The sequence below is a fragment of the Megascapheus bottae genome, chromosome 27, assembly GCF_031878675.1.
Source record: "Megascapheus bottae isolate mThoBot1 chromosome 27, mThoBot2.hap1, whole genome shotgun sequence".
NCBI lineage: Eukaryota > Metazoa > Chordata > Mammalia > Rodentia > Geomyidae > Megascapheus > Megascapheus bottae.
The window spans coordinates 13,487,892-13,513,426 of NC_143535.1; the positions used below are offsets into that span (position 1 = coordinate 13,487,892).

At 34.9% G+C, this 25,535-nt stretch overlaps 1 protein-coding gene across 3 annotated transcripts in view; it reads right to left on the reverse strand.

Moving 5' to 3' along the window:
• The window catches only part of Dync2h1 (dynein cytoplasmic 2 heavy chain 1), a 159,546-nt gene that overhangs the window by 118,370 nt on the left and 15,641 nt on the right, over positions 1-25,535 (reverse strand). For 2 of the 3 annotated variants that reach the window (XM_090319607.1, XM_090319606.1), the window contains exons 14-35: positions 23,089-23,241; positions 22,474-22,572; positions 20,750-20,889; positions 20,215-20,443; positions 18,440-18,567; positions 17,150-17,265; positions 16,466-16,593; positions 15,823-15,972; positions 14,859-15,064; positions 14,289-14,444; positions 14,081-14,195; positions 13,431-13,601; positions 11,815-12,197; positions 10,548-10,680; positions 10,111-10,228; positions 6,941-7,053; positions 6,332-6,451; positions 5,964-6,114; positions 4,757-4,962; positions 2,931-3,113; positions 1,829-2,011; positions 58-281 (exon numbers count right to left, since the gene is read on the reverse strand). In XM_090319607.1, the coding sequence (XP_090175733.1) occupies positions 58-281; positions 1,829-2,011; positions 2,931-3,113; positions 4,757-4,962; positions 5,964-6,114; positions 6,332-6,451; positions 6,941-7,053; positions 10,111-10,228; positions 10,548-10,680; positions 11,815-12,197; positions 13,431-13,601; positions 14,081-14,195; positions 14,289-14,444; positions 14,859-15,064; positions 15,823-15,972; positions 16,466-16,593; positions 17,150-17,265; positions 18,440-18,567; positions 20,215-20,443; positions 20,750-20,889; positions 22,474-22,572; positions 23,089-23,241 (3,605 nt within the window). Of the gene's footprint in view, positions 1-57; positions 282-1,828; positions 2,012-2,930; positions 3,114-4,756; positions 4,963-5,963; positions 6,115-6,331; positions 6,452-6,940; positions 7,054-10,110; positions 10,229-10,547; positions 10,681-11,814; positions 12,198-13,430; positions 13,602-14,080; positions 14,196-14,288; positions 14,445-14,858; positions 15,065-15,822; positions 15,973-16,465; positions 16,594-17,149; positions 17,266-18,439; positions 18,568-20,214; positions 20,444-20,749; positions 20,890-22,473; positions 22,605-23,088; positions 23,242-25,535 lie in introns of those variants that run through there. The other variant, XM_090319609.1, reaches the window with a different exon arrangement.

The following is a 25,535-nucleotide window of genomic DNA, read 5'->3' on the forward strand; positions in this document are numbered from 1 at the left end:
ATAGTCATAATCATTGTAAACATAAAATACGAAAACTTTTAAAAGACAACCACTCACCTAGCAAGATTGAAAATAGCCACCAATTTTCTTCCCAATACTTTAGCCTCTTTAAAGCCTTCTGAATAAAGAATAACTTCTGCAATAAGCTCATTGTCTGGACGAGACATAGCTACTGGCCTAAACAGCTGCTTAAGATTATCAGGCAGTTTTTGTCGTCCTCCATAACCTTTGCCAGCAGGATTCATAGTGATAAAAATTCCAGAATTAGAGTTTATTTCTACCTGGAATATTAAATTGAAATATAGGCATAAAGCTTTATAATTATAAGTATACACTGCAAGAAGAATCTTATTTCATATGAAGTAAAACTTATATCTTAGCAAAAAGTAACTTCCAGTGGGCTAAAAATCTTACTGGACATAAACTCCACAGGATTCCACAACTTTATATAATAGATTTCTTTCATAATCAGTTGCTTAGGATGGAATGTTTGAGAGTAATTTGATTATGTATTCATTCATTCAATATATGTCTACTGAAGTCTTCCCTCCACTAGGTGCTTCACTAAGTTCACTAACTCTGAACCAAAGCTATTATTTATGCCGTTTCAGAGCATTAACAAAGTCAACTATAGTACAATAAATGTTACATTAGGGAAGAACAGAATATGAGAACACCTGCAAAGAGCATTTAACACATTAGAAGCTAAAATGCAATGTAAACTAAGAGGAACCATCTACAGTAATGAAACAAAAATCTGTCTATTAAGCAAAGAAAAGAGAAAGATCAGGAAGTAGAAGGGGAGATGAATAAAGATTTATGTTTTAGTATTTGTAAAGATGATAAATTTGATTAGAAGGAAGACTAGAGGTATTGCACAAAATAACAGGAAAAGGTCCTTGGGAAAAAGAAAAAAATGACTAAACCAAGACGGGTGGGGGGTGTGGGGGGGGAAGGGAAATGGGTACCAAGACATGTGAAAGGGTACCAATGTATGTGAATTAATGCACCTTCTATCTGGCAAATATCATGTAACCCTTTTACTAATTACAATAAAAAAAAAACCAAAAAACAAAAAACAAAAAAAAGAAAAAAATGACTAAGAGAAAGAAAATATAGATCACAGCAAACTTTGATAGTAGGGAGGTAATTTTCACTTAAGTCATTCTTACTTGTCAAGAGTACTCCCATGCAAATAATGTATTAACAATGTAAATGTGATCTTTCTTGGGCTACTCCCTTAAAAAAAAAAAGACTGCGAAAATGTTATTTTAGGTAACAGAACTGTTTCACAGTTCTTTTCATTTTTAGTGTTCTGCAGTATTCACAAAAATACACATTTATAGTTTTTTCCACATTTACAATCTCTCATGGTGAAAGTAGGAAGCAGTGAGGAACAGGTATGTGGTTACTTAGAAGTGCCTACTCCAACACCATCTAGAATCGTGACTAAAAACACATGCTTTCAAAATTAGTCAGATACAGATTCAAGTCCCAGAAATCTTGATTTCTTCATCCATAAAGTCAATGCATAACAAGATTTTAGGGAGAATTAAGAAATAATACATTAAAGTACTATGTGTACATGACAACACAGATAACATGTGAATTATACATTTACATTTTACTTATATTCAAAGTATAAAGATTAAAAGTGAAAATAGGGCCAGAAATAAGAAATCTCTGAGCTATTTAATAGATAAGATGGCTTACCATACTGGTCACATTACAAACTGCAGAAGAAATACTCATAAAAGTCATACTCATAAAGCCAACTCTTGTCAAATAGTTTGTCTTTAAACTTCATTCAATTAAGTTGCTTTTTTACCTCTTTGCCAAGGAGTTCACATACAGTTCTATGATTCTTCAAAGCATCTTGAATTGTCTGGATTTGCATAGACACTGCTGACAGGACAGATTCTTCTAGTCGGTTGAATTCATCAAAACAACCCCAGGCTCCACACTTCACCAAACCAACAAATATTCGACCCATTGATTTCACATCAATGCCCTTATAAGCAATTAAAAATATAAAATTATTAAAATCTTTAATAATTCATATTATTTTACAATTCAAGTAACATTCATGTCATTTATGGATAATCATTCTACCCATCTATGCCTCTTTCATTTCAAAATAGGGATTAAGATAGATGTGTTCCCACACATCTGTAACCCCAGCACTCTGCATTTAGGAGGTAGAGCTATAAGGATATCAGTTCAAGAGACAAAGGGAAAGGGATTCAATAAGGAATTAAATAGCAACCCTTTTCAAATTTGGGGCAGTTTCAAGATATGAAGAACTCTTGTCATCATTTTAAAAATGATTATCCATATTATTCTTATACCAGATCTCTGGGATTATAATGAAAACATGGCATTCTTAATACACTTGAGTACACTGCAGGGGGAGGAGGGCACTAGGGCAGGAGATGTGGCTCAGTGATAAGAGCTCTTGTATCACATGTACAACACTCTGGGTTCAATCCTCAGTACTACAAAAAACAACACTACACAATTTAAGATTATTTTCTAGTTAATCCCTAAAACAGAATATAAATCACACTGATTTGTATGTTACTGAAAGCAGTAACTTGAAATGAATTTTGCTTACTTCCTTTTCAGTATTACCCTTACTAAAAACATTTAAGTGATTTAACGTGACCTCAATGATTCAAAGGTAGAATGATTTTTAAAACTGAGCACTATGGCATACTCCCCTAATCAACACTCAGGAGAAAGGAGAACCAATTGATGAAGACCAGCCTGAGCTATGCAGCAAGATCCCATCTCAAGGCTAGAGCCCTGAGATCAAACTTCAGGACCATAAAAAATAAAAGATTATGAAAGTATATTTCATATACAAATTCATAAGAAATAATATTAACTCTACAGAATATATTATGTATTTTGGCAATTTTGTGTGCTACCTCATCACAATTGAAAACCAAAACTTGTCTTCCAAGAAGTCCACCTAATGCCTTTACTGATTCAGTTTTCCCTGTTCCAGCTGGTCCATAAGGATTTCCGCCAAGTCCCATCTTCATGGCTTGGGTCAGAGTAAGATAGCACTTGTCTGTGAGTGGAGTATACACCAGCTTAGGAGCATTACCCTACAGGAAAAATGTGACATTAATGCTCCTGTTCTGTTGACAAGGACCAATACCATACAGGGGAGATTCTAACTGAAAAGTTAAACATAAATAATAGGTCAAAAATCTTTTAACAGAAGTAAATCCAGACTTTCTCTCAATGAAAGGAACGTGTGTGTGTGTGTGTGTGTGTGTGTGTGTGTGTGTGTGTGTGTGTGTGTGTGTGTGTGTGTGTGTGTGTGTGTGTGTGTGTGTGTGTGTGTGTGTGTGTGTGTGTGTGTGTGTGTGTGTGTGTGTGTGTGTGTGTGTGTGTGTGTGTGTGTGTGTGTGTGTGTGTGTGTGTGTGTGTGTGTGTGTGTGTGTGTGTGTGTGTGTGTGTGTGTGTGTGTGTGTGTGTGTGTTTCCAGTCCTGGGCTTAGGCTCAGGACTTGAGCACTTCCTTACGCTTTTCAATAAGAGTTCTACCACTTGAGCCACAGCATCATTTCTGGCTTTTATCTATGTATGTGGTATGGAAGAATCAAACCCAGGTCTTCATGCATGCTAGGCAACTACTCTACCACTAGGCCAAACTCCTGGCCTGAAAAACTTTTTAAAGCACAAATTATAATTGATTCCTCAGGCATGCATTTCACAGTATCCTCAGTTACCATATGTGTATGGTAGTGTCACTATTCCAGTTTCTCAGTTTCTTGGTAATGGCACAGAGATATGCTTCAACACAAACCCACAAGTGCATTATACAAGAAATTCAATTCCATATTTTAAAACTCAAAAAATTACTTTCCTGAAACTTCACTGTGTAATTTCTTAATTTCAAAAGAAAGTAATTATCAAATAAGTTTTAAAGTTTTACTTATCTATAGAGAAAACAATCTGATTGTCTCAGTCATTTACAGGTTTTTCTCTCAATTTAAGTATATAGATTCGAGGATCAAAACCCATCCCTCAGGGCTCAGAGTTTGGCCTAGTGGTAGAATGCTTGCCTAGTGTGCACAAAGACCCAGGTTTCCTTGGTACCAAATACATAGAAGTGGTGCTGTAACTCAAGTGGTAGAGCACTAACCTTGAGGAAAGCCCAAGAACAGGGCTCAGGCCCTGAGTTCAAGCCCTAGGACTGACCAAAAAAAATCTCATTTTTCTAAGAGCCAACTGACAATTCTCTTGACATATTACCAATTGTTGAATATAATCAAATGACTGATACACTGTGACAGAAAAAGGCAGAGGACACAGTTGTATTTTTAAGGACAAATCACATAAATTAGGCTTTTTTAATTATTCCTGTTACTGTACAAAGTGTTTAGCAACCCTGTTGACTTTAAGTACAATCACAGTATCTGGGTCTTGTGTGAAGGGGCATAAACTACTTTGGTACTACTGAGATTGGAAATATTCAGTTCTCTTTGATTAAAGATATATTCCAAATTCTATATAAATACCTCTTAAGGTAAAAGTATATCATAGAGAACTGAGTAAAACACTGGCTTATTTTAGCACTTTAATAAACAGAATATTTTATTTTTCTTACCTAATACCTTTTAAATTCTGACAAATTTTAATTACTGAAGACAGTAATACAAACAGTAATAAAAATAACTTTTAATAGCAAATTTTCTTTAATCACTAGGTGGAAACATTAGGTATTTCTGCCACAATCATACCTGGTACTCATAAGTGTACTGAAGTTCAGAATCTACCATTTGAACAAAGCATGTATGATCATTTTTCATATAGAATCGAACTTGCTTTTTCCAAGCCCAGTCTTCAGTTGTATGAACTTGAACTTGATTTAACTGCTTCACCACATCAATATTATGAATAATGTCAAGAATTAGTGCTTTAAGCTTAAGCTCCAAAATTTCTGATTCTGTGCAAACAGGAAATATTAGCTTGTAATTTACATGCTTCATGTATGGAAGTATAAAGAAGGACTTTAGTAGCAATTTCGTGGTACAGTTGAAGAGAAAGTAAATAAATCACACAAGCCAAATAAGCAAGCAAACTGAAAAAATGAGGATGTCAAATTTTCAGTAGAAATATTGGAATATGTCTCAAGTGGTAGAACACCTGACTAATAAGTATGAGACCTTCAGTTCAAACCTTAGTACTATATATGGAAGGAAAGCTGGAACATCAATAATGAAGAAATGGCAATATAAATACTAAACATATTTGATATAGGATGGGGGAGGGAGGAAAACAAGATGGGGGAGGAGAAGGGAACTGGGGACAAAAACATGAGAAGGGGTAGCAATATTTTTTAAGTAATGCACCTTCTATCTGGCAAATACAATGTAACCCTTCTATTAATTACAATAAAAATATGTTAAAAAAAAAAACAAAGTCTCACAGTATACCAACCCAACTCTTTTTAGCTCACATAGACAAGTGACAGCTTTGTGAGCATTCACCAAGAATCAGGCAAGATAGGAGAAGGGACCTCAAGCTTCTGTGACTTAGATTCAGCTCCCACCTAGACAGTCAAAATAAACTACTCAAAGAGTTGAGGGAAAAAAAAGAAATACTAAACATATGGATAAACTTAGTACTTTTTCCTCTTTAGTCATTTAAAATTTGTATAATGGATGAAAAAAAATATAATTTCATGAAGTTATCAGAATTTTCTGATGTAATATGAAGAGAGCTACAAAATAAAAACAGGTTAAAAAAGCCTTTGAGAAGTTAACTTTATATTCCACTTATACCATTCATTCTACACGTAATATAAAACAATACATAATCCTTAATGCAAGTTATAATGTAATGGCCAAAATGTGTGGATATATTTCAAATTAAGAACAATACCAAAAAAAAATCTTTTTTTCAAAGAACCCAAGGCTGGCAAAAAAGGGACTGATTTTTCCATACCAGTATTGCCTGGATCCTCAGAATTGGTGTCAACGTTGGTATAGTACTCTAATTTATTCACCAGCTGTGTTTCAATCTGATGAAGACTATGATCTTTGATGGCATTTTCTATATCTTCAGTAAACTTAATCTGCTCTGCCAAGCACAGTATCTATTAAAGAGAAAAATTACTTTAAAAAACAAGATAACTTCACTATCTTGCAGTTTGTCTTCCACATTTTTACAGTTGAAGGAACAGAGACCCGGAAGTTCAGTACTCTGACAGTGATGAAAAGCATAGATGTCAGCTGTTTAAGCCTCCTTTCCTCTAGGTCAGGAATCTTTCTACAATACCAGGCCTGCCTGCATTTCTGACACAAGCCCCTTACCTGTGATGGGAACAGAGATGGGTCAACTGCACCTTGTGAACTTTGTCCAGCAGTAACACATTCTTTCAATAACTGTTTCAAAGTCTGTTTCATTTCCAAGGCCAAATCATTCAACCAAGCCTAAAAATAACATTAGAAAGCAATATGCACAACTCAAAACAAATATGCAACTCACTGACCAAATTCTTTCATCTGCAGAAAGGGTATTATAATTTCATTATATCTTTTTATTACCAACAACACTGAGACAGACACCAGTAGCTTGTAACCTCAGCTACTCAGGAGGGATGAAAGCTAGTTCAATCAAAGCAGGAAAGTCTGAGTTTCTTATCTCCAATTAGCCACCAAAAAGCCAGAAATGGAGCTGTGGCCCAAGTGGTAGAGCACCAGTCTTGAGCAAGAGAAAGGAACAGAGCTTAGGACCAGAGTTCAAGTACCCAGTGTACCATCAAAAAGACAAAAACACACAAACGAAACTACTACTCTGAATCTAATGAAATATATCATTTGTGAATATATGTTTCTTAAAACACCTTGATTCACCAACTTCAAAGAACTATTTTGACACAAATTTCATATGGCTAATTCTTTTTTTCCCTAATAGTTTACCTCTACATTATTTGATAGAAGAACTTTATTTTTAAAAGGTACAACTTCTCCCTCTAAAGACTTCATCGCAGTTATATGTTTTGATTCCTCATCAAAGCACACACTGTTAATACCTGTTACAGAAAAGAAACAATTCATATGCAAAATCATTAATTTCTGGATATGACGCATACATATACACACAACACACAATGCATGTTGTATATCCCATAACATTATATTATGTGATAGTAGAATTAGAATTATAATTTTTATCATAAAATGTTTGGTATCTCTCCTAGTATTTAAATAAGATTGTAGAAGGAAAATGCTCATCTTTCTGGTTTTGCAGGTTGGGTTGTGTGCTAGGGATTCAAACCTGGTCCTGTTCATGCTAGCCAAGTACTCTATTACCAAGCCTCGTCCTCAGTAAATATGCATTCCCATACCCATTATTTAAGTATGGCATATTTTGCTCATTTTTAATGCCCCCAAACTGTATTTCATTTATTTACTGAATAGTATTTCAATGTTAAGACTATGCTACAATTTATCCATTCACATACCGATTTAGATAGTCACTTACTGATCAACTGATCCATTCACCTACTGGGCTTTTGGATTACTTCAAGTTTTTCATTACATGAATAAAACTCTTAAGAACATTCATAAAAGTCTTTTGTGAACACATTTTTATTTTTCTTATGTAAATATCTGGCTATAGCAAGGTGTATGCTTGCCTGTCATGTCATTTTCCAGAGATAATATTTTATAGTACTACCAAGAATGTACTGAGCTAGAATGTATTTCTTATTGATGGATTAGTTGGTTACATGCCCAAGACTTTCTGGAAAATGGTTATAAAGAATACAGAATCATATGACTATTTAAAAAAACACTGTGTGTGGTTAGAGTATCTATCAAAAGAGATGTTTTCAAGGTTTTATGCGCTCTAGAAATGACAGGAAATAATCCATAGTGATAAAACTCAGATCTATGCTCACCTAAAAACAGAGTATGGAAGCAGACTGCCATGAAGCATGAGATAACTTCCAAGCCTATGTGTTGGTTACACAGTTGTGTGTTTTTTTAACAAAATTTGTTCAACTATAAAAGCAGTACTACCTGTAAATTGTTTGTTTTACACTAGCATAAAATGTTTGTAGATGGAATATAAAAGAGATCATTACAGGGAGGGGAGCATGGCCTAGTGGTAAAGTGCTTGCATAGCACACACAAAACTGGGTTCAATTCCTTGGTATCACATACACAGAAAAGGCCAGAAGTGGTGCTGTTGCTCAAGTGCTAGCGTGCTAGCCTTGAGAAAGTCCAAGGATAGTGCACAGGCCCTGAGTTCAAGCCCCAGAACTGGCCAAAAAAAAAAAATTATAGGAAGAATTTAGATTTGAGACAAAGAGGTGGGTACATAGACTTGTCTGAAAATTTGATCTTCAAAAATTTGTGCATCGGGGCTAGGAGTGTGGTCTAGTGGTAGAGTTCTCACCTAGCATGCACAAAACCCTGGGTTCAATTCCTTGGTACCACACACATAGAAAAAAAGCCAAAGTGGTGCTGTGGCTCAAGTGGTAGAGCTCTAGCCTTGAGAAAAGCTCAGGAACAGTGTTCAGGGCCTGAGTTCAAGCACCCACCAGGATTAGCAAAAAAAAAAAATACTGTATGTGAATTAATGACCTTCTTTCTGGTAAATATCATGTAACGCTTCTATTAATTACAATAAAAATATATGGAAAAAAATACATTGTTTTTCAGTAAAAAAAAAAAACTTGAACATATGATCTCACTTTGACGCACAAATAAACATATTTACTAAATTGAACTACATTTTACATGAAAAGCTGACTAGTACAAAGCTAAAGTACTTGAAGGTCTATCACTTCCCAAAGCCCAAATCACAGATCTAAGCATCTAAGCTTCAAAGGCATAGAAGTTGGTAAATCAGTAAGTGAAATACATCTATAGAGTAATTAGATTAGGTTTTATGGGTCATCTGATTTCTGTGTCTTTACCTCAACTATAAATTCAAAGAAGCAGCAATAAATAATATAGGTTAAACTCTCGGATATAAATATGTTCTAATCAAACATTATTGAAAAACATCAGATAGTGAAACAGACTTGGTCTATGTGTAATAGTTCACCGGTTCCTCGATTATGAGTGAAGATGATGTACTTTTCCTTTCTCAAGGTTAATATGAAAAATTCAAGTGTTCACCAAACTAAGTATTTTGAGAAAAAAAATAACCATTTCCTAACAAACTCATTCCATTTACCAACTGAATTCAACTAAAATTAAAGCATTAAGACACATGTCCATCCCAAGTAACCTCACCCATTCCCATCACTTAACTTTATTCAAAGGATCCCCCAGTTCTACCTTCTTATCTCAGGTCTCTGTCAACAAAACTTACTTACTGAATATCACAACATCACTTTCTTTACTGAGATTTTGTGGAGTTTGGATGACTGTACTAGAGCTTGAACTCAGGGCCTCACACTCATTCTTTGTTAGCTTTTCCAGTTGTGGCACTCTACCACTTGAGCCACAGATCGATCCAGTGTGGCTTTTATAGGTCATAGGGCTTGAACTCTGGGCCTGGGCAATGTCCTTGAGCTCTTCAGCTCAACACTAGCTCTACCCCTTGAGCCACAGGGCCACTTCCAGTTTTCTAGAGGTTAATTGGAGACAAGAGTCTCACGGACTTTTGTGTCCAGCTGGCTTTGAACTGTGATCCTCAGATCTCAGCCTCCTGAATAGCTAGGATTACTGGCCTCAGTCACTAGCACCCAGCCAGTGCAGCATTTTTGATAGTTAACTAATGAAAAAGTTTCTCAGACTTTACTGCCTAGGCTGGCTTCAAATCACGATCCTTAGATTGAGATCTTATACTCAATAATTAAAAGGCACACTCTCCTCTACTTCCAAGCCTTCGTACAGCCTATTCCCTGTACAGTTATATATCCTTCAGACCATACCTGAGATGTCATTTTTTTGCATAATATCCCAAAACTGAGTTCATGTAACACCATATATTCCTATCACTCATAAAAACTGTTACTCTGTAAGCTGATCATCTCCAACTACAAGCTCTCTGAGTGTATATACTGCAATTAACTCTGCCTAGAAAGTATTTAAAAGCAATAAATATCTACTCAAGAAATTTTTAATCCTACCAGCAAACAGCTTCTTAAGGTGAGACTGAATCACTGATGGGTTGGTAGACTGGCCAAGGATTTCTAATAGGTCATCATCACCAATAAAATAGAATCTTGGAAATGCTGAACGTTTTTCCTAGTAAAAAGAAAACGAAAAACTCTCTTTTCAAATAATTAAGGTATTGGGTACTTTAAAAGTATGGACTGTACATCTGATACATTGAATTTATTTGTATTTGGTTATTTGAAATTTGATAGGGAAGGGGGGAAAACCAAGACCGGGGGCGGGGGGAGGGTAATGGGTACCAACACATGTGAAAGGGTATCAATGTATGTGATTTAATGCACCTTCTATCTGGCAAATATCATGTAACCCTTTTATTAATTACAATAATAAATAAATAAATAAATAATTTTAAAAAAGTATGGACTGTAGGGGAGAAAAAGTAACATGCCTCCAAAAATTCATTTAATGATTTCTGACATCGTTGAAGCTGATCAAGTATTGTTAGGAGAGCATTTCTGATTCCTGCATGAGTGGTTAACGTTGTGACTCTATTGTCTTTCTTAATGTCAGTCATTATCGATCTACAAGATAAAAAATTTTTATATATATATCAAAAGTAGTTTGGTTTAAGAGAGACTATGTCACTTAGTTTTATTCATCTGCTTTTAAATAAACTAGTGGTAATATTACCATTTAACAATTTATTATGATTCCAATAAATTATGTTAAAACTACTTTCATTATAATTCTCATTATATTTATATGATCATATATTATCTTCATTCATTAAACATGTAGTAAAGCTTATCTCATAAAGCTAATGATCCAATGACAGAAAAATCCATTAAATAATGTCTCAATGTATTTAAATAAAATTATCAAATGACAAGAAGTAAAAGTACAAAGTGCTTTTACAGTGACAAGTAGGATAGTAATGTAACAAGACTTTTCTGAGGAAGTAAATGAGGTTCAAAAATATATGAAGCAACAGTGAACAAGTAGAAGTTGGACCATTTCTCCCTAAGATTTTGGGAAGAAACTCAAGGCTAGAGTAACTGAAACTAAGAACACGGCAAGAAGAAGCTAGCAAAAAGAACAAGGAGCAATGGGGAACGGTTAAAAGTTTTGCTTAGAGTAATAAGTGAATGTAACTATAATGGTTACCAAGTAAAAAATTCAAAAAGAACAGGTCAGAAGGTTAATGTAGAAGTCCATATCAAAGATAAAGTACTTTAGAGTGGAATCAGAGAAGTAGACATATAAAAGGTGTCTTTTTCCAAAATATTCATTAGATTGTCAATCAACCAACTCTGTTTGCTAATCTAACAGTTTTGGAAATGGAGGGAGTGGAAGACACCAAATACATTCTGCATTTAGCCATTAGGTGGTGGTATCATTTATTGCTAGGAAACACAACAAAAGCACAACCACAATCATATATGCATAGATGCATACATAAAGGGAAAGTAACTGGCAACTTTAGGAAATGTATACATGTATATACACATGCATATATGTACATATGTACATAAAGTAGAATAGTAAAGAGAGGTCAGAACAAAATAGTTCAAGAATAACGGAAAGAGAAAACAGCCTTACACTTAAGATTAAATACACAAGACAGCAATAATGAAAATATAATTAGTTTATATTGCAGATGTCATAATATAAATTAAAAACACACATATACCCACATTTTATGTAGTTATACTGACCTAAAATCTTCATCAACTTTGTTGAATCGTGTCTGTTCTTTTGGCAATGCTCCACGGCCAAAAATAGGTTCCAAGTATACCCACTTTCTCTGAATATGATTTAAATTCTGCAGGTACTCATCTAACTCTGCAAGTTTTCTTTCCCAAATTGACACTTTATCTTCAAATCCTTTATAATATGGAGAATCTTTTAAGGACTGAAGAAGGCATCTATTATCTCCAACCTGATTTACAATATCTTTCCAGTCTTTAATTAATTTGATATTTCGACTCTGGCTATCTTCATAATCAATCAACGTAAACACTGCTCCAACTCCCCAAAGGTCAAGTTCACGTAAAGCTTCTCTGATTGTAACTTCACCTTGTGCTCGGCTATTTAAGTCCTGTTTAATACAAAACATTCACATTTTTAAATTACACATCAATTACAAGAAATATACACAGAAAAATATTTTGTCTGGCTTTTTCACAAGAGAAAAATTAGGTAGATATACTTTACAGGGCATTCAGTAAAGTAACTGACTACTGTATCTAGGCATATCATACCAGATACAAGGACTAATGTTCATATGACCAAAGTATATATAAGCATCTACAAGGACTAACTCATAGAACCAAAGTATATATAAGCATCTATCTTATGCTTTTTATTTCTATGAAAGTAAGATAGTACATTCAAGCATCTATCATAAAATTGCTCTGGCTTAAAAGTTTTGAGACCAAAAAGCCAAGATCTGGGAGGCTAAACTACAGAAATATTATGGTATCTTAAATATTTGGTGTATCTGATATGCCAAAAGTGATTATCAACTACAATTATCTCCAACAGGAGTCAGTTTTGATTGTGTGATTGTGTGTGTGTAGGTACTGGGGCTTAAACTCAAGAGCCTGGGCACTGTCCCTTGGCTTTTTCACTCAATGCTGGTGTTCTACCAGTTAGTGGTTAATTGGAGATAAGAGTCTCAGACTTTCCTGCCAGGCTGACTTCAAACTGATATGATCAGATTTAAGCTTCCTGAATAGCTACAAATTCAGGCATGGGCCACTGGTGCTAATCACTTTTATAACTCCTCGGGATTATCAAAGCTATTTAACAATTATTTGATGTTTACATTTTAGAAGTAAAATGTAGCACTATGACATCAAAAGTTCTGATAATTTTATAGTGAATGGGTAGAACACAGCATACAAATTCTGTTGCTCACTAATAAATTCTGCTGCGCACTAGAGAACTATAAAAAGGTTTTTTTATCTAAGATCTTTATTGATTTGATTGGTAAACTCATTACTGGTTTAGCTCTCTTAATTTCTGTATCCTCCATCCTTTATTTGTACCATCAAAAATAGTTTGGCATGCATAAATTAAGCAAGTTTATGGAATTAATTTGCACTTGTTAAATTTCTGACTAAAGCTGACTACCTTTAAAGATGTTTCATATTTTTTCTTTAAGGAGGGTTTTTATACCCCTGCTCAAACTACTAAACAAAGAATGGAATAATGGGACACAGTTCCAGACAGGAAAAAAAATCTCACTTGCTATTTAAAAGAAAAAGATAAGAATAACTCTATGCGAATAATAGCCAAATGCATAGGATTTTTATAACAGAGTTCTTACTTTAAGGTCTGAAGCTTTGGCAACAATTGTATCAGCTACTCTGAGTAGATCACCAAACAGTAATTTCTCTAGACTAGTCCCTCTAGGAAGACCAAGAAGACGGAAAAGGTCTAGCCAGTGATCTGGAGAAAGATGTTCTCCTCTGACGTACTTTAATATAGGAATTACAATCTGTTAAAAAGAAAAAAACACATATGTACACATATGAACATACTTGAAAAACACTTTTACTTTTATTATTACCTCTCAAAAATTTAATTACAATATCTTAACACTTGAAAATACATTCTTAAACAGAATTGTGCAGTATTTTTTATTAAACATTGTTAGAAATACAAGAAAATTTCTCTTTGCAGTTTAACATGTTTTAAAACATGTGAGATTATCTCTTTGGTTAATTTAGGATTTGCTTTCACTACCTACAAATACCATTAAGTTTTACTATAACGTCTTAGTTATAACTTCTTTCCCATTGGCAATAAAAAATATAAATTCTATGATTTATTCTCTTTCTGACATTTTTGATATTTGGAGTACCTTAACTGAAAAATACATAAATTAAAATATGGTTTAACCAAGAAGAAAAATATACATAAAATGATAAATGAAAGCTCCAAACATTGTTTTTAAAGTAAATAAAACAATCATACTTTGTATCTGTCAACTTCTGACTGTAATTTCACTGTCATAACTGAATGTTCATCAATCTTCCTTAATCTATCATGCCAGTTCATCAAAAACTCCTCAAATAGATATGTCTTAGTCCTAGAAAATAATAAAACATATCTTAAGGCTTATCACACATCTCAAAAAAAGAATTACCAAGTTATAAAAATCTAAATAATTTTTTAAGCAAACCGAAAAGTAATCCAGTCTTCACAGGCCATTTCCTGAAATTCTTGCTGAAATTCTTCATAAAGACCCCAAGTTTGTGCACAGCTCTCAATGTCTTTAGAGATGGTATATGCCAGAGAGAAATTGGGCTCTTCTAGTCCAAAATGATGGCAGTCATCACTACAGAAACAGGTAAGAAAAATGGATCACTTATTTCACTGAATTCTGCAGGTATAATTAGTGGAGGTAGCATAAAACTGTCTTATTCACTTACAAAAGTAATGAAAAACTACTACCACATGTAAAGTTTTTCAAAAAGAGCACTGTGTGTGTGTGTGTGTGTACATGATGCTCAAATACATTCATCTCTTCTCCCATTCTAGAGCTTGAACTCAGGTCCTGAGTGCTATCCCAAACTTTTTGCTCAAGCCTAGTGTTTTACTACTTGGTTCAATAGCTGATCGGAGATAAGGGTTTCACTGACCAGGATGGCTTTAACCTAGAGCCTCAGGTCACAGCCCTAAGTAGCTAGTGTCATACCTGTGAGCTATCAGCACCCAGCCAAAATCAACACTTTTTAGAGAAAAAACGTACACCAGATTTTTCCTTCTGACTTCAAGATAATCAAACTCAATTTTCTTCTCCTTTATTAACTTTGCACTCTTCTCAAGAGTATCAAGTTGACCAGTTTCAATGAGATCATCACCAGGCTTCAATTGATCCCAGCGAGCTTTAAACTTTTCTAATTCTTCATAGTAGACCTGAAGATGCGATTTTACATTTCTTTTCATCACTTCAATCTACAAACAATATTAAAAAAGATTATAACTAATTTTCCAGAATATATTTACATTGTATGTTCACACTGTTATTTCTAATATTTAAAATATATCAACACCAACTATTCAAAGGATATCCTTAATTACTGTTTCAAGTGTAATAATTCAATGACAAAATTCAAACAAATGTACAATAACAAGAAATAATACTCCATTATAAATATGTAGGTCATTCTTGTGGTTATCAGCACCAAATGTACCTATCAACAAAGACAATGCAAATATACATACACACACACATTCAAAATTCACTGGCTTTTCTATCAGATGATAGACATCAAAGAAGTCATATCCCAGTCCTCCATGAATCATGGGCCCTAAGACTAATTTCAGGCCAACCAAGTGTGTGCAGGCTGCAAGTGAATGAGGTAGAAAAATACCTGGGACAGTAACCTAGTATGTGAGAAATTAAATCAAAGAAACTTGGATTCCAGATAAATATATAGAGTACAAGCATCATTTTAACTTGCAATCTAACTTGAGAAACTAAGTAAATCAACTAAGAAGTTAACAATCGCTTTATTCATAAAATTAGAAATAGATTACATATATGGCAAAAACTGATGACCAAACAAGTGAAATAATCATCAATGTATGAAAATACTATAAATGTACCAAAAAAGGTCAGTTTCAATACTAACCTAAAGTTTTCATAATCCTGGACTATAATCAAAGGATAATAAATTAAGTTTCCATTTTAATGCCTAAACTTTTCTTACCTGGTCTTTAATCATAAGTTGGTGGCTTTCCATCATTAACTCAAATTTATCCCATTTGGCTTTCAGATTACTAATTGTTTCTAAACCTCCACCTGCCACAGTTCGTAGAAGTCTGTTTTTATCTTCAGCTTCTTGAAATAATGGCAAAATCTAAAGGTTGAAAAAAAAACACATGTAAAAAATTATTTTATCAGTCCCTTTAAGATGTCTTTTTGTGGTACTTGGGTGTTAAGGTTTTTGTGCTTTGCAGTTAAGTAGTCTAACACTTAAACCAAACCTCCATCCCTCATTCATTTTGTTTCATGATTTGCTTTTCTAAAATGCATTTTATATGAAAATAACTAATTTTCAATTATAAATTCTTCAATTGTGTATATTCATATTTTTTTCAGTTGTTTTAATGTCATCCTATAGCATGCTAAGTTAGAATTCTAGTGTTACATCATAAAATACAAATATTTCTAAGAATAAGCTTCACCATTACTATTATACCAAGACAGCATCAAGTCTATAGAGAAGATGCCCAGATCATCAGATTGCCTAGACCTCTTTATAGAAGAAAATGTACTTCTACATAATTACACAAAAATATCTAGACACCCACAATAAGACAGCAATAACAACTCTTCCTTGTAGTCCTCACCTCTGGCTTCCGACCTTGTAGCTTGCTATACTGTAAATTTGCATTGCCTATTTCTTCCACAGACTGGGGTGTAACTGTTAAGCTTTCCATTGCCTCAGTAACAAACGTATCAATTTCATGTATATGATCTGGTAAGTAATAATAATTTTTAAAAAGACACATTATCATTACCAAAAAAAATTACAAAATTTCTCAATAAAGAGGGCCAATATAGCAAATCCTAAATTGTTTTTATACAACAAAATTTCAAGAAGAGCATTAAAAGATTTCTTCCCACAATACTTTAGTTGTTTCACATTGTACTTAAATCTTGAAAAAGTCTCCAATCTTACTGAACTTTACAAAAAGTTAGAAGCTTCTTCAGTCTTTTGAGAAATACATTATGCCAAAAATCATGCAAACTTTACAATACCATATCCAACAACAAACTATACGAGTTCAGATTCCAAATAAGGAAATTGTCTTCACTCTTTACACCTGTTAAGAATAGGATTCTTCTACTTTCTCAAAATTTTATCTTTATAATTTATATCTTTATAATTTATAATTTATAATTAAAATTTATAGCATTTTCTAGTTCAATTTTAAGTCTTAGTTCATCCTTGTGATTCTTACTTTATGACCATAAAAGCAAAGCCACTACATACAAAATAAGAGTAGAAATGAAAATTAAAGTGTCTTTACTCTGGATGGACTTCTTCAAAGAGAGAACAAGCATATCAAACAGCTTCTGGATGAGATCATCTATCACAGTCTTCACAGGGCTGCAATTAATATTTAAACAGTCCACCTTGACAGTACTGAAAAATGCCAATGGACACAACCATGAAAGAGATATTCCCATTAGAATGATTTTATATAATACATCTGTCTGTGGAACACAGACTATTCATCTGCCATTAATACCAACTAAAAACTAACACTTTTTAAAAAACCTACCCTGTACCAGTAATTTACATGCAGGTTACTCATTTAGCCATCAACATTATCTCTAATATTTATTGTAAAGCTGGAAAAAATAGAGAATCATAATTTAAATGACCACCGAGATCATGCATTTGGCTAAAGCTACCCAAAAACAGCGAAACCACTGACCCTTCTGTGGACTGATTTCGTCATTAAATATACTAGCCACATGGCACTACTAGAGAGTGAACACCTTGATCTCAGGCCCTCTCTTCATCTTTATATGCTACAGCACAAGGTTTTCATGTTACAAAGGTTCTCCAAGTATTCATTGAAAGAAATAACTAAGCAAGTGAGGTTATCTTTTATAGATAACATATGCACTATTATTCAATCCTTTTCATGACTCTTACAGCCAAGAGTAGTGGTGGTCATAATTTTAAATAGCAGAAGGGAAATATTTAAAAATGCTAGATTATAAAACACCCCTCTCAGCTGGGCGCAGAGGCTCACACCTGTAATCCTAGCTACTCAGGATGCTGAGATCTGAGGATTGCAGTTTAAAGCCAGCCTAGGCACTAAAGTACATGAGACTCTATGTCCAATTAACCACCACGCCAAGGCACAAGGGATAGGGCAATAGCCTTGAGCTAAAGAGCTCACGGACAACGCCCAGGCTTAGAGTTCAAGTCCCACAACTGACAAAAAAAAATAAAATACCCCTTTCATCAGTATCTAGATGTCTTACTATGTTGTATGCTTCCAGGGCATTCTTAAAGAAAGCAGAGAACTCTTCTATGGGTAACATATAAGCAGCTCTCATCAGTAGCTCCTGACCATAGTTGGGTGGTGAAACACCTAGTTCCTGCTCATCCTGAAGCCTCCTCCCTCAGTGTATTCTATCCAACTAATAGAGCCTCTGGAAAGTTCTTTCATTCTCTGAAATGTCCTACACATCTGGCACTTCAAATATCACAGCTCAGATGATGGAAGTGAAGAAGCTGATTTGACTCCACTGCTCCCAAGAAAAATGAGTATGGTCCTAAGTACTACATTTACCACTAATACCTTGGAAGTCGTTCTACTTCTTTCCCTTTTATTTTCAGCGCCTTAAAATTCTTCTCCCAATCATGCACAGTAAAAAGATGCTTTTCTGTCAAAACTTCCATATCAACTTGTCCAATTACAATCCATTCCTATTTAAAGAATAGAAAACATGTTAAAATAGTAGAGTAACGAGATTTATAAGATTAGGATTCAGATATTAAGAGAATATGTGAAGTATGCAAGTAATGTGGATTTAAGTAAACATAGTTGTTATTCATGAAGCAAAAGAAGAAAATGATTTAATATGAAAATATAGCAAATGCAAGTTCTTTTTTTTGTGGGGGGCTTGAACTCGGCCTGGCTGCTGTCCCTGAGCTCTTCAGTTCAAGGCCACCGTCCTACCCTTGAGCCAAGTCCCACTTCTCATTTTCTAGAGGTTAATTAGAGATAAGAGTCTCAGGTCCTTTTGTGCCCAGGCTGGCTTTGAACTTTCATCCTCAGATCTCAGCAAATACAAGTTCTTTTAAAACTTGTCAAACTAATTTAGATTTCTTCCCAAATTAGACACATATAAAGAGCAGACTGACTCTGCAAAGACAAAACTCACTGTAAAGCATAAATCTGGCAGTATTCGAATTACCCAGTAGTATACAAATCTAAAATTCAAAAGCAGTGCAAAGCCAGTTAAGCAACTGGACCAGTTTTCAGCCTTAGCACTCAGTATCAATAAAAATGAACAGTGAGATTAAAGTTTATATGTGGTTGGTAAGATACACCTAATTATGTCAAAATCAATGACAGACCACACACATTAATGTGGATATCCCAGCAGGGCAGAAGACCTCATGATGCAGGTTTGTTAAACATCCTACGGCATTCTCCCAAGTACTCAACTTTTCAATGACAAATTTCTCAGAATTTCCCAATGACAGATTCCATAGAACACACATCAGTTATTGATATGGCTTCCTTGCACACAGCTTATGTTCCACTTGAGCCATACATCTAACCCAGATTTTGTTTAGTTAACTGGAGATGGGAGTCTCTCGTATTTCTACCTGAGATGACTTCAGACAGATTCTTCAATCTCAAACCTTCTGAGTAGCTAATATTAAAGGTACGAGCCAGCAGCACCTAATACTGATGTGACTATCTTCACATCAGTCCAAATTTCATTAACATTTCAGCATTTCATCTCAAAATATACTATATTCAGAATAACTAAAATGACACAACAGAGTTATGGCACATTCCCAGTAAATATAGCAATTCAAAAGATATTTTATTCACCTTTACAAAAGAAAGAATAAAATAAGTGGTACTGTGGCTCAAGGGATGAAAGTGTACTAGCCTTGAGCTGAAGAGCTCAAGGACAGCACCCAGGCCAGAGTTCAAGCTCCATAACCAAATAAATAAATAATTTAGGTTTTAAAATGTTTCATTATCAGCATAAATCCAATTGTTTTAAAAATCTCTAAGTCTGGCTTTCTGGTTTCTAGTGTTTTAATTTTATGCCATATAAAATTTTTATTCTGGGGGCCGGGAGTTTGGCCTAGTGGTAGAGTGCTTGTCTAGCATGCACGAAGACCCCAGGTTCGATTCTTCGGTGCCACATACATAGAAAAAAGCCAGAAGTGGTGCTGAGGCTCAAGTGGTAGAGCTCTAGCTTTGAGAAAGTCCAAGGACAGTGCTCAGGTCCTGAGCTCAAGCCCAGGACTGGCAAAAGAAAAAATAATTATTCTGTACATTTAATGTTAATTCAATCAAAAGAAATTTTAAATTCAAAGGTTGAATACCTTATGTTGGTGTAAAACAGCTGACAATCTCCTAAACAAGTCTTCTGCTTTGCTGTAAATTGTCAGAAATCCACTTGCATTTCTGTCAATCATGACAGAAAAAATGGACTCCTCTCCTGCCTCCCCCACTCCCTTAAACTGATTTGGAATGCCGATGAATCTCTTCATCTCTCTGTAATATTTCGCTCGGATTTCTTCAAAAGGGGGCCTAAATTGTAACCGTCCCTGTCTGAAAATAAAACATAGATTAAATTTTATGTTCAACTGTATATGTATTTTAACTTACAATATAAACTGTTAGAAAATTATAAACTGGAAGTAAAATTGGGTTTTAAAAATGTAACAGTGGGATTCATAAGACAATATATTGGAAATTAACTTTACAACTTGGTGGGGGGGAAATTGGGAGAAAAACATGGGAGAGGGTAGCCATGTCCGAGAAGAAATGTACTTACCACCTTACATATGTAACTGTAGCCCATCTGGACATTACCATGACAATTAAATTTTTTTAATTGTAAAAAAAGAACCTTACTTGTAAGTTAAGTCTATATTAATTTCTGGTAGGTTCTCATTTAGTGCCTCCAAGCCCATCTGATACTGATGTTCCAGGGCCTTGTACAGCTGGTGATTCCAGTGCTGCTTCCACGCATGCATGTCACTTGCTTGGAATCCCTAGTATGCAACAGCCACATCGTTTGGTATAATAATTAAGCAGAAATTTTTCACTTAGCTCTTTCATATCATGAAACATACTTTACAAACAAGACCATTTTGCATATCTAAAAACATGCAGTCCCAGTTTTATTTTATGTGACAGTTTTTGGGCTTGAATTCAGGGCCTGAGTGCTATTTCTCAGCTTTTTTGCTCAAGGCTAGCACTGTACTATCTGAGTCGCAGCTCTACATCCAGATTTTTTGGTAGTTAACTGGAGATAAGACTGACTTTCCCACTTGGGATGGCTTCCAACTGTGATTCTCAGATCTCAACTCTTGGGTACCTACAAAGACTAACAGAAGAGACCAGCACCCAGCTAATTACCATATTTAGAACTACATTTGATACATTAAATACAAAAATATTTAAATGCTCAGAAATAGTACATGAAAGAATAATTGAAAGTCAAGTACAGTGGCTTACACGTGTAATCCTAGCACTCAGGAGGCTGAGATCTGAGGACTGAGATTCAAAGTGAGCCCAGGCACAAAAAGTTGGTGAGACTTTTATCTCCAATTAACTGCCAGGAAACCACAAGTGACGCTGTGGCTGAAGTGGTAGAGTGCTTAGCCTTGAGCTAAAATGCCTAGGGACAACACCCAGGCCTATTGTTCAATTTCCACAACCAACCAAAAAAAAAAAATCTAAAACTTGAAAAATCATATACCTATTTAGGCATTATTTTAGAATGCAGTAATAAACAACAGTTTAAAAATTCTTAAATCAACTTTTTAAATGACCATTATGTGCAGCTTTTCTCTTGCTTTTCTATGCCAAATAATTCACTGGATATTTACAAATTTAAAATATAAAGCTTAGGGATCTGGAGTTTGGCCTAGTGGTAGAGTGCTTGCCTAGCATGCATGAAGACCTGGGTTCGATTCCTTGGTACCACATACAGACTAAAAAGCTGGAAGTGGTGCTGAGGCTCAAATGGTAAAGCTCTAGCCTTGAGAAAGTCCAAGGACAGTGCTCAGGCCCTGAGCTGAAGCTCAGGACTGACCCCCCCCCCCAAAAAAAATATATATAAAGCTTAGGATTGCTTACATATTTTGCTTACAGACAACTACAATTTGATTCTTATACTTTTTTTTAAATTCTAAGAGACAAAAAATATGTACAAATGGCTAACCAAGATCTGATCATCATCTACTGGGTAGCAGGCTGTGCACTGCCATCTCTGTATCTCAGCTCACATCACAATGTTAACAGGCTGAAATATTCCCCAAAAGAAAAGGAAATAACTATGACATGAGGTTTATTGCAATCATTGTACTTCTGCCTTAACTTTGCAATCCATTACCTGAAAGAATTACCAAACATTTCAGTGCCAAGTTAGAAAAACTAGCCAGTTTCTGAAGGATTTGGGACTCTTAAGACATACAAACTTTCACATTGTTATTGTAAATTCCTTGTTATTTCATGTCATTTACATAAGATTTTTAAGAACTAAGCAGTAAGGTTTTATGAATTTGCTACCAATTCATATCCTCTGTAAAGACTGTACTTGAAAATATAGACATGAAGTGAAACAATCTCACCTGTGCTTCTACACTGGCTAAGCCAGTTCTTAATTCTTGCAATCCATCTTTCCAGCGTTGCTGCTGCCGAAGCAGATCAATGTTCATAAGAACAACCACCTTCCAAAGTTAAAGCACAGTAATGTCAAAACCTGCTATAGAAAGTAAGTACCTATTCAGACACCCTTAATCAAATGACAGAGAACCACTTAAATTATATGGCATATCAACAATTCACCAAAGCACTAAGAAAGGCAAAATATCACTTCTGAAGTATTCCTGACAAATTACAAGAAAATACTACATAAACTCAAATTGACAGCCCTCAAAATAACTAACCAGGGTTCACTGAAACTATTGTGAAAAATAAGGAATTACTAAGAGGACTACAAAAACTCAGCAACTAAACACAAAGAAACTGAATTATACATGGAAAATAAAAAAGGTTTTAGAAAGAAAATTTCTAAAATTTAAAAGCTACTTTGAGACTAGACCATGTATACACAAATTGTTGACATAGGAGAAAACTAAGTGAACAGTAATTACAATTCCTGCAACTTTAAGACAAATAATTACCAAATAGGAAGGTTTTCAAAAACTACATACTAATAACTTTCTATAAAATACTACTCATACCTTTTCACAAAATGTAGTATGCCATTTTCTCAGTTTTCTATTCTCAGTGGCAAGTCTTTCTGCAGCATTCTGAAGTTTCTGGATATAGCCTTCTAATTCTTTAGGATTATCCCAAGTAATCTGTGACTTTCCTCCACTTCCTGCTTTTGAATTCTATGATACAATAAAATACACTTACTATTTAGATAAATATATTTTTCCCAAGAGACTTAATACTATATCATATGTTCAGTTATCACCAACAATGATCTGCAATGGAGAAAGCATTTAAGCCATACACGCTTGTAATCCTAACTACTCAGGAGCCTGAGATCTGTGGATTGCAGTTCAAAGCCGGCCTGGGCATAGAAGTACCCATGAGATTCTTTTTTTTTTTTTTTGCCAGTCCTGGGCTTAAGCTCAGGGCCTGAGCACTGTCCTTGGACTTTTCTCAAGGCTAGAGCTCTACCACTTGAGCCTCAGCACCACTTCTGGCTTTTTCTAAGTATGTGGTACCAAGGAATCGAACCCGGGTCTTTGTGCATGCTAGGCAAGCACTTTAACCACTAGGCCAAACTCCCGGCCCCCCATGAGATTCTTATCTCCAATTAACCACTCAAAAACTGGGTGTGGAGCTGTGACTCCAAGTGGTAGAGAGCTGACCTTGAGCAAAGGAGCTCAAGTTCAAGCCCCAAATTTGACCAAAAAAAAAAAAAAAGCATCTAATGGTTTTCCACTTTGTAACAGATAAAAACAATATGCAAGTAGTTCCATTTCATCAAGGTTCTCCCTGGAAAAGAGCAGCTTTTTTTATATGACTAAAATATCCTAGATATAATGTGACAAACACGAGTAGGAAGACAAGGTAGAATAAAAAAGGGCAGGAACCTCAGAAATTCAGTTTCTTCATGGTCTCCTACATATCCTAGAGAAGCTTCAATAAGGAACCACTAACAGACAGACCAAAAATGCTCTAGGACTCACCTGTTTCCCCCAAAGGATTGGAAAACAGCAATATAACTCAGAAAATCTCTTTTTTATAAAACCCATCCTGTTGTAATCAAACACTAATAGAAAAATAGTATCTCTCTACAGTTTTAATGGGACCAAGTAGACCCCACTTTCAGAAGCAGGTATTATTCCAATTCCCCCACTAAGGTGCTGTTTGTAGGGCTCAACAGGGAAGTGAGCTTCTGCCTCTACTTCAAAGCAACACAACAGGGTCTATCAGTCCTGTGTTCCACTTTTCCTAGTATCAGAGAGGTCCATCAAGATGTCAAGTCTACACCCTAATAGAAGGTAATGAAGCAGTACAAGCTGATACCTCATAGCGATGGTAGATACACATTATAAAATATTTTATTCTCACAGGATTTCACAAATTAGTTTTATTCTCCAAAATATCAATGTGCTATTTTGTTTTTGCTGGCTTTAATTTTCTTGTGGTCCTAAAGCTTGAATATATTTATTTTGAATATGTTTATTAGACAAGTTACAAGGCTTACAATTTTTTAAAAATCTATACCTTCAGTGAAAATACATACATATTTTTTGAAACACAGAAAAAAGTTTAAAGTATACAAATATGTGCATATATACAGCATGTATATATAAATATAGATTATATATTATTCAATTCCATCAGACTTCGAAATGTGCTTTATGTTGGCAATATAGAATTTTTATTGACTTCTATTTTTTAAACTTTACATAATAAATCCACTAAACAGAAAGAAACTTATTAAAACATCTGTAATATAAATCATACAACTTCTAGTATATTTTAAACCTAAGAATTTACAGAAAAAGTTAACATGATTGGTCTATTATTTGAAATGAAATGCCTGCTTTTAAAAAAAAAAAAAATCAGGGAAGTGGCACTGTGGTGCAAGTAGTAAAGTGCCAGCCTTGAGATGAATTGCTCAGGGACTGCACCCAGGCCCCAGAGTTCAAACACCACATGGAAAAAAAAAAAAAAAAAAAAAAAATCAGGCCCAAGAATATGACCTAGTGGTAAAGTGCTTGCCTAGCATGTACAAAGTCCTGGGTTCAATTCCTCAGTACCACATACACAGGAAAAGCCAGAATTGGTACTGTGGCTCAAGTGGTAGCCTTGAGAAAGCTCTGAGTTCAAGCCCCAGGAATGGAGGAAAAACAAACAAAAAAACAGTCCTAAGCTGACATCTGGGAAATTGGATGGTTTTTTTCTTTTCTTTTTTTTTTTTTGTGGGTCATGGTGCTTGAACTCAGCCATGGCACTGTCCCTGAGCTAGTCAACTCAAGGCTTCCGCCTTACCCTTGTGCCTGGGCCTTGTCACTGAGCTCTTCAGCTCATGACTACAGCCCTATCCTTGAACGAAGTCCCACTTCCCATTTTCTAAAGGTTAATTGGAGATACGAGTCTCAGGTTCTTTTGTGCCCCAGCTGGTTCTGAACCTTTATCCTCAGATATAAGCCTCCTGAATAGC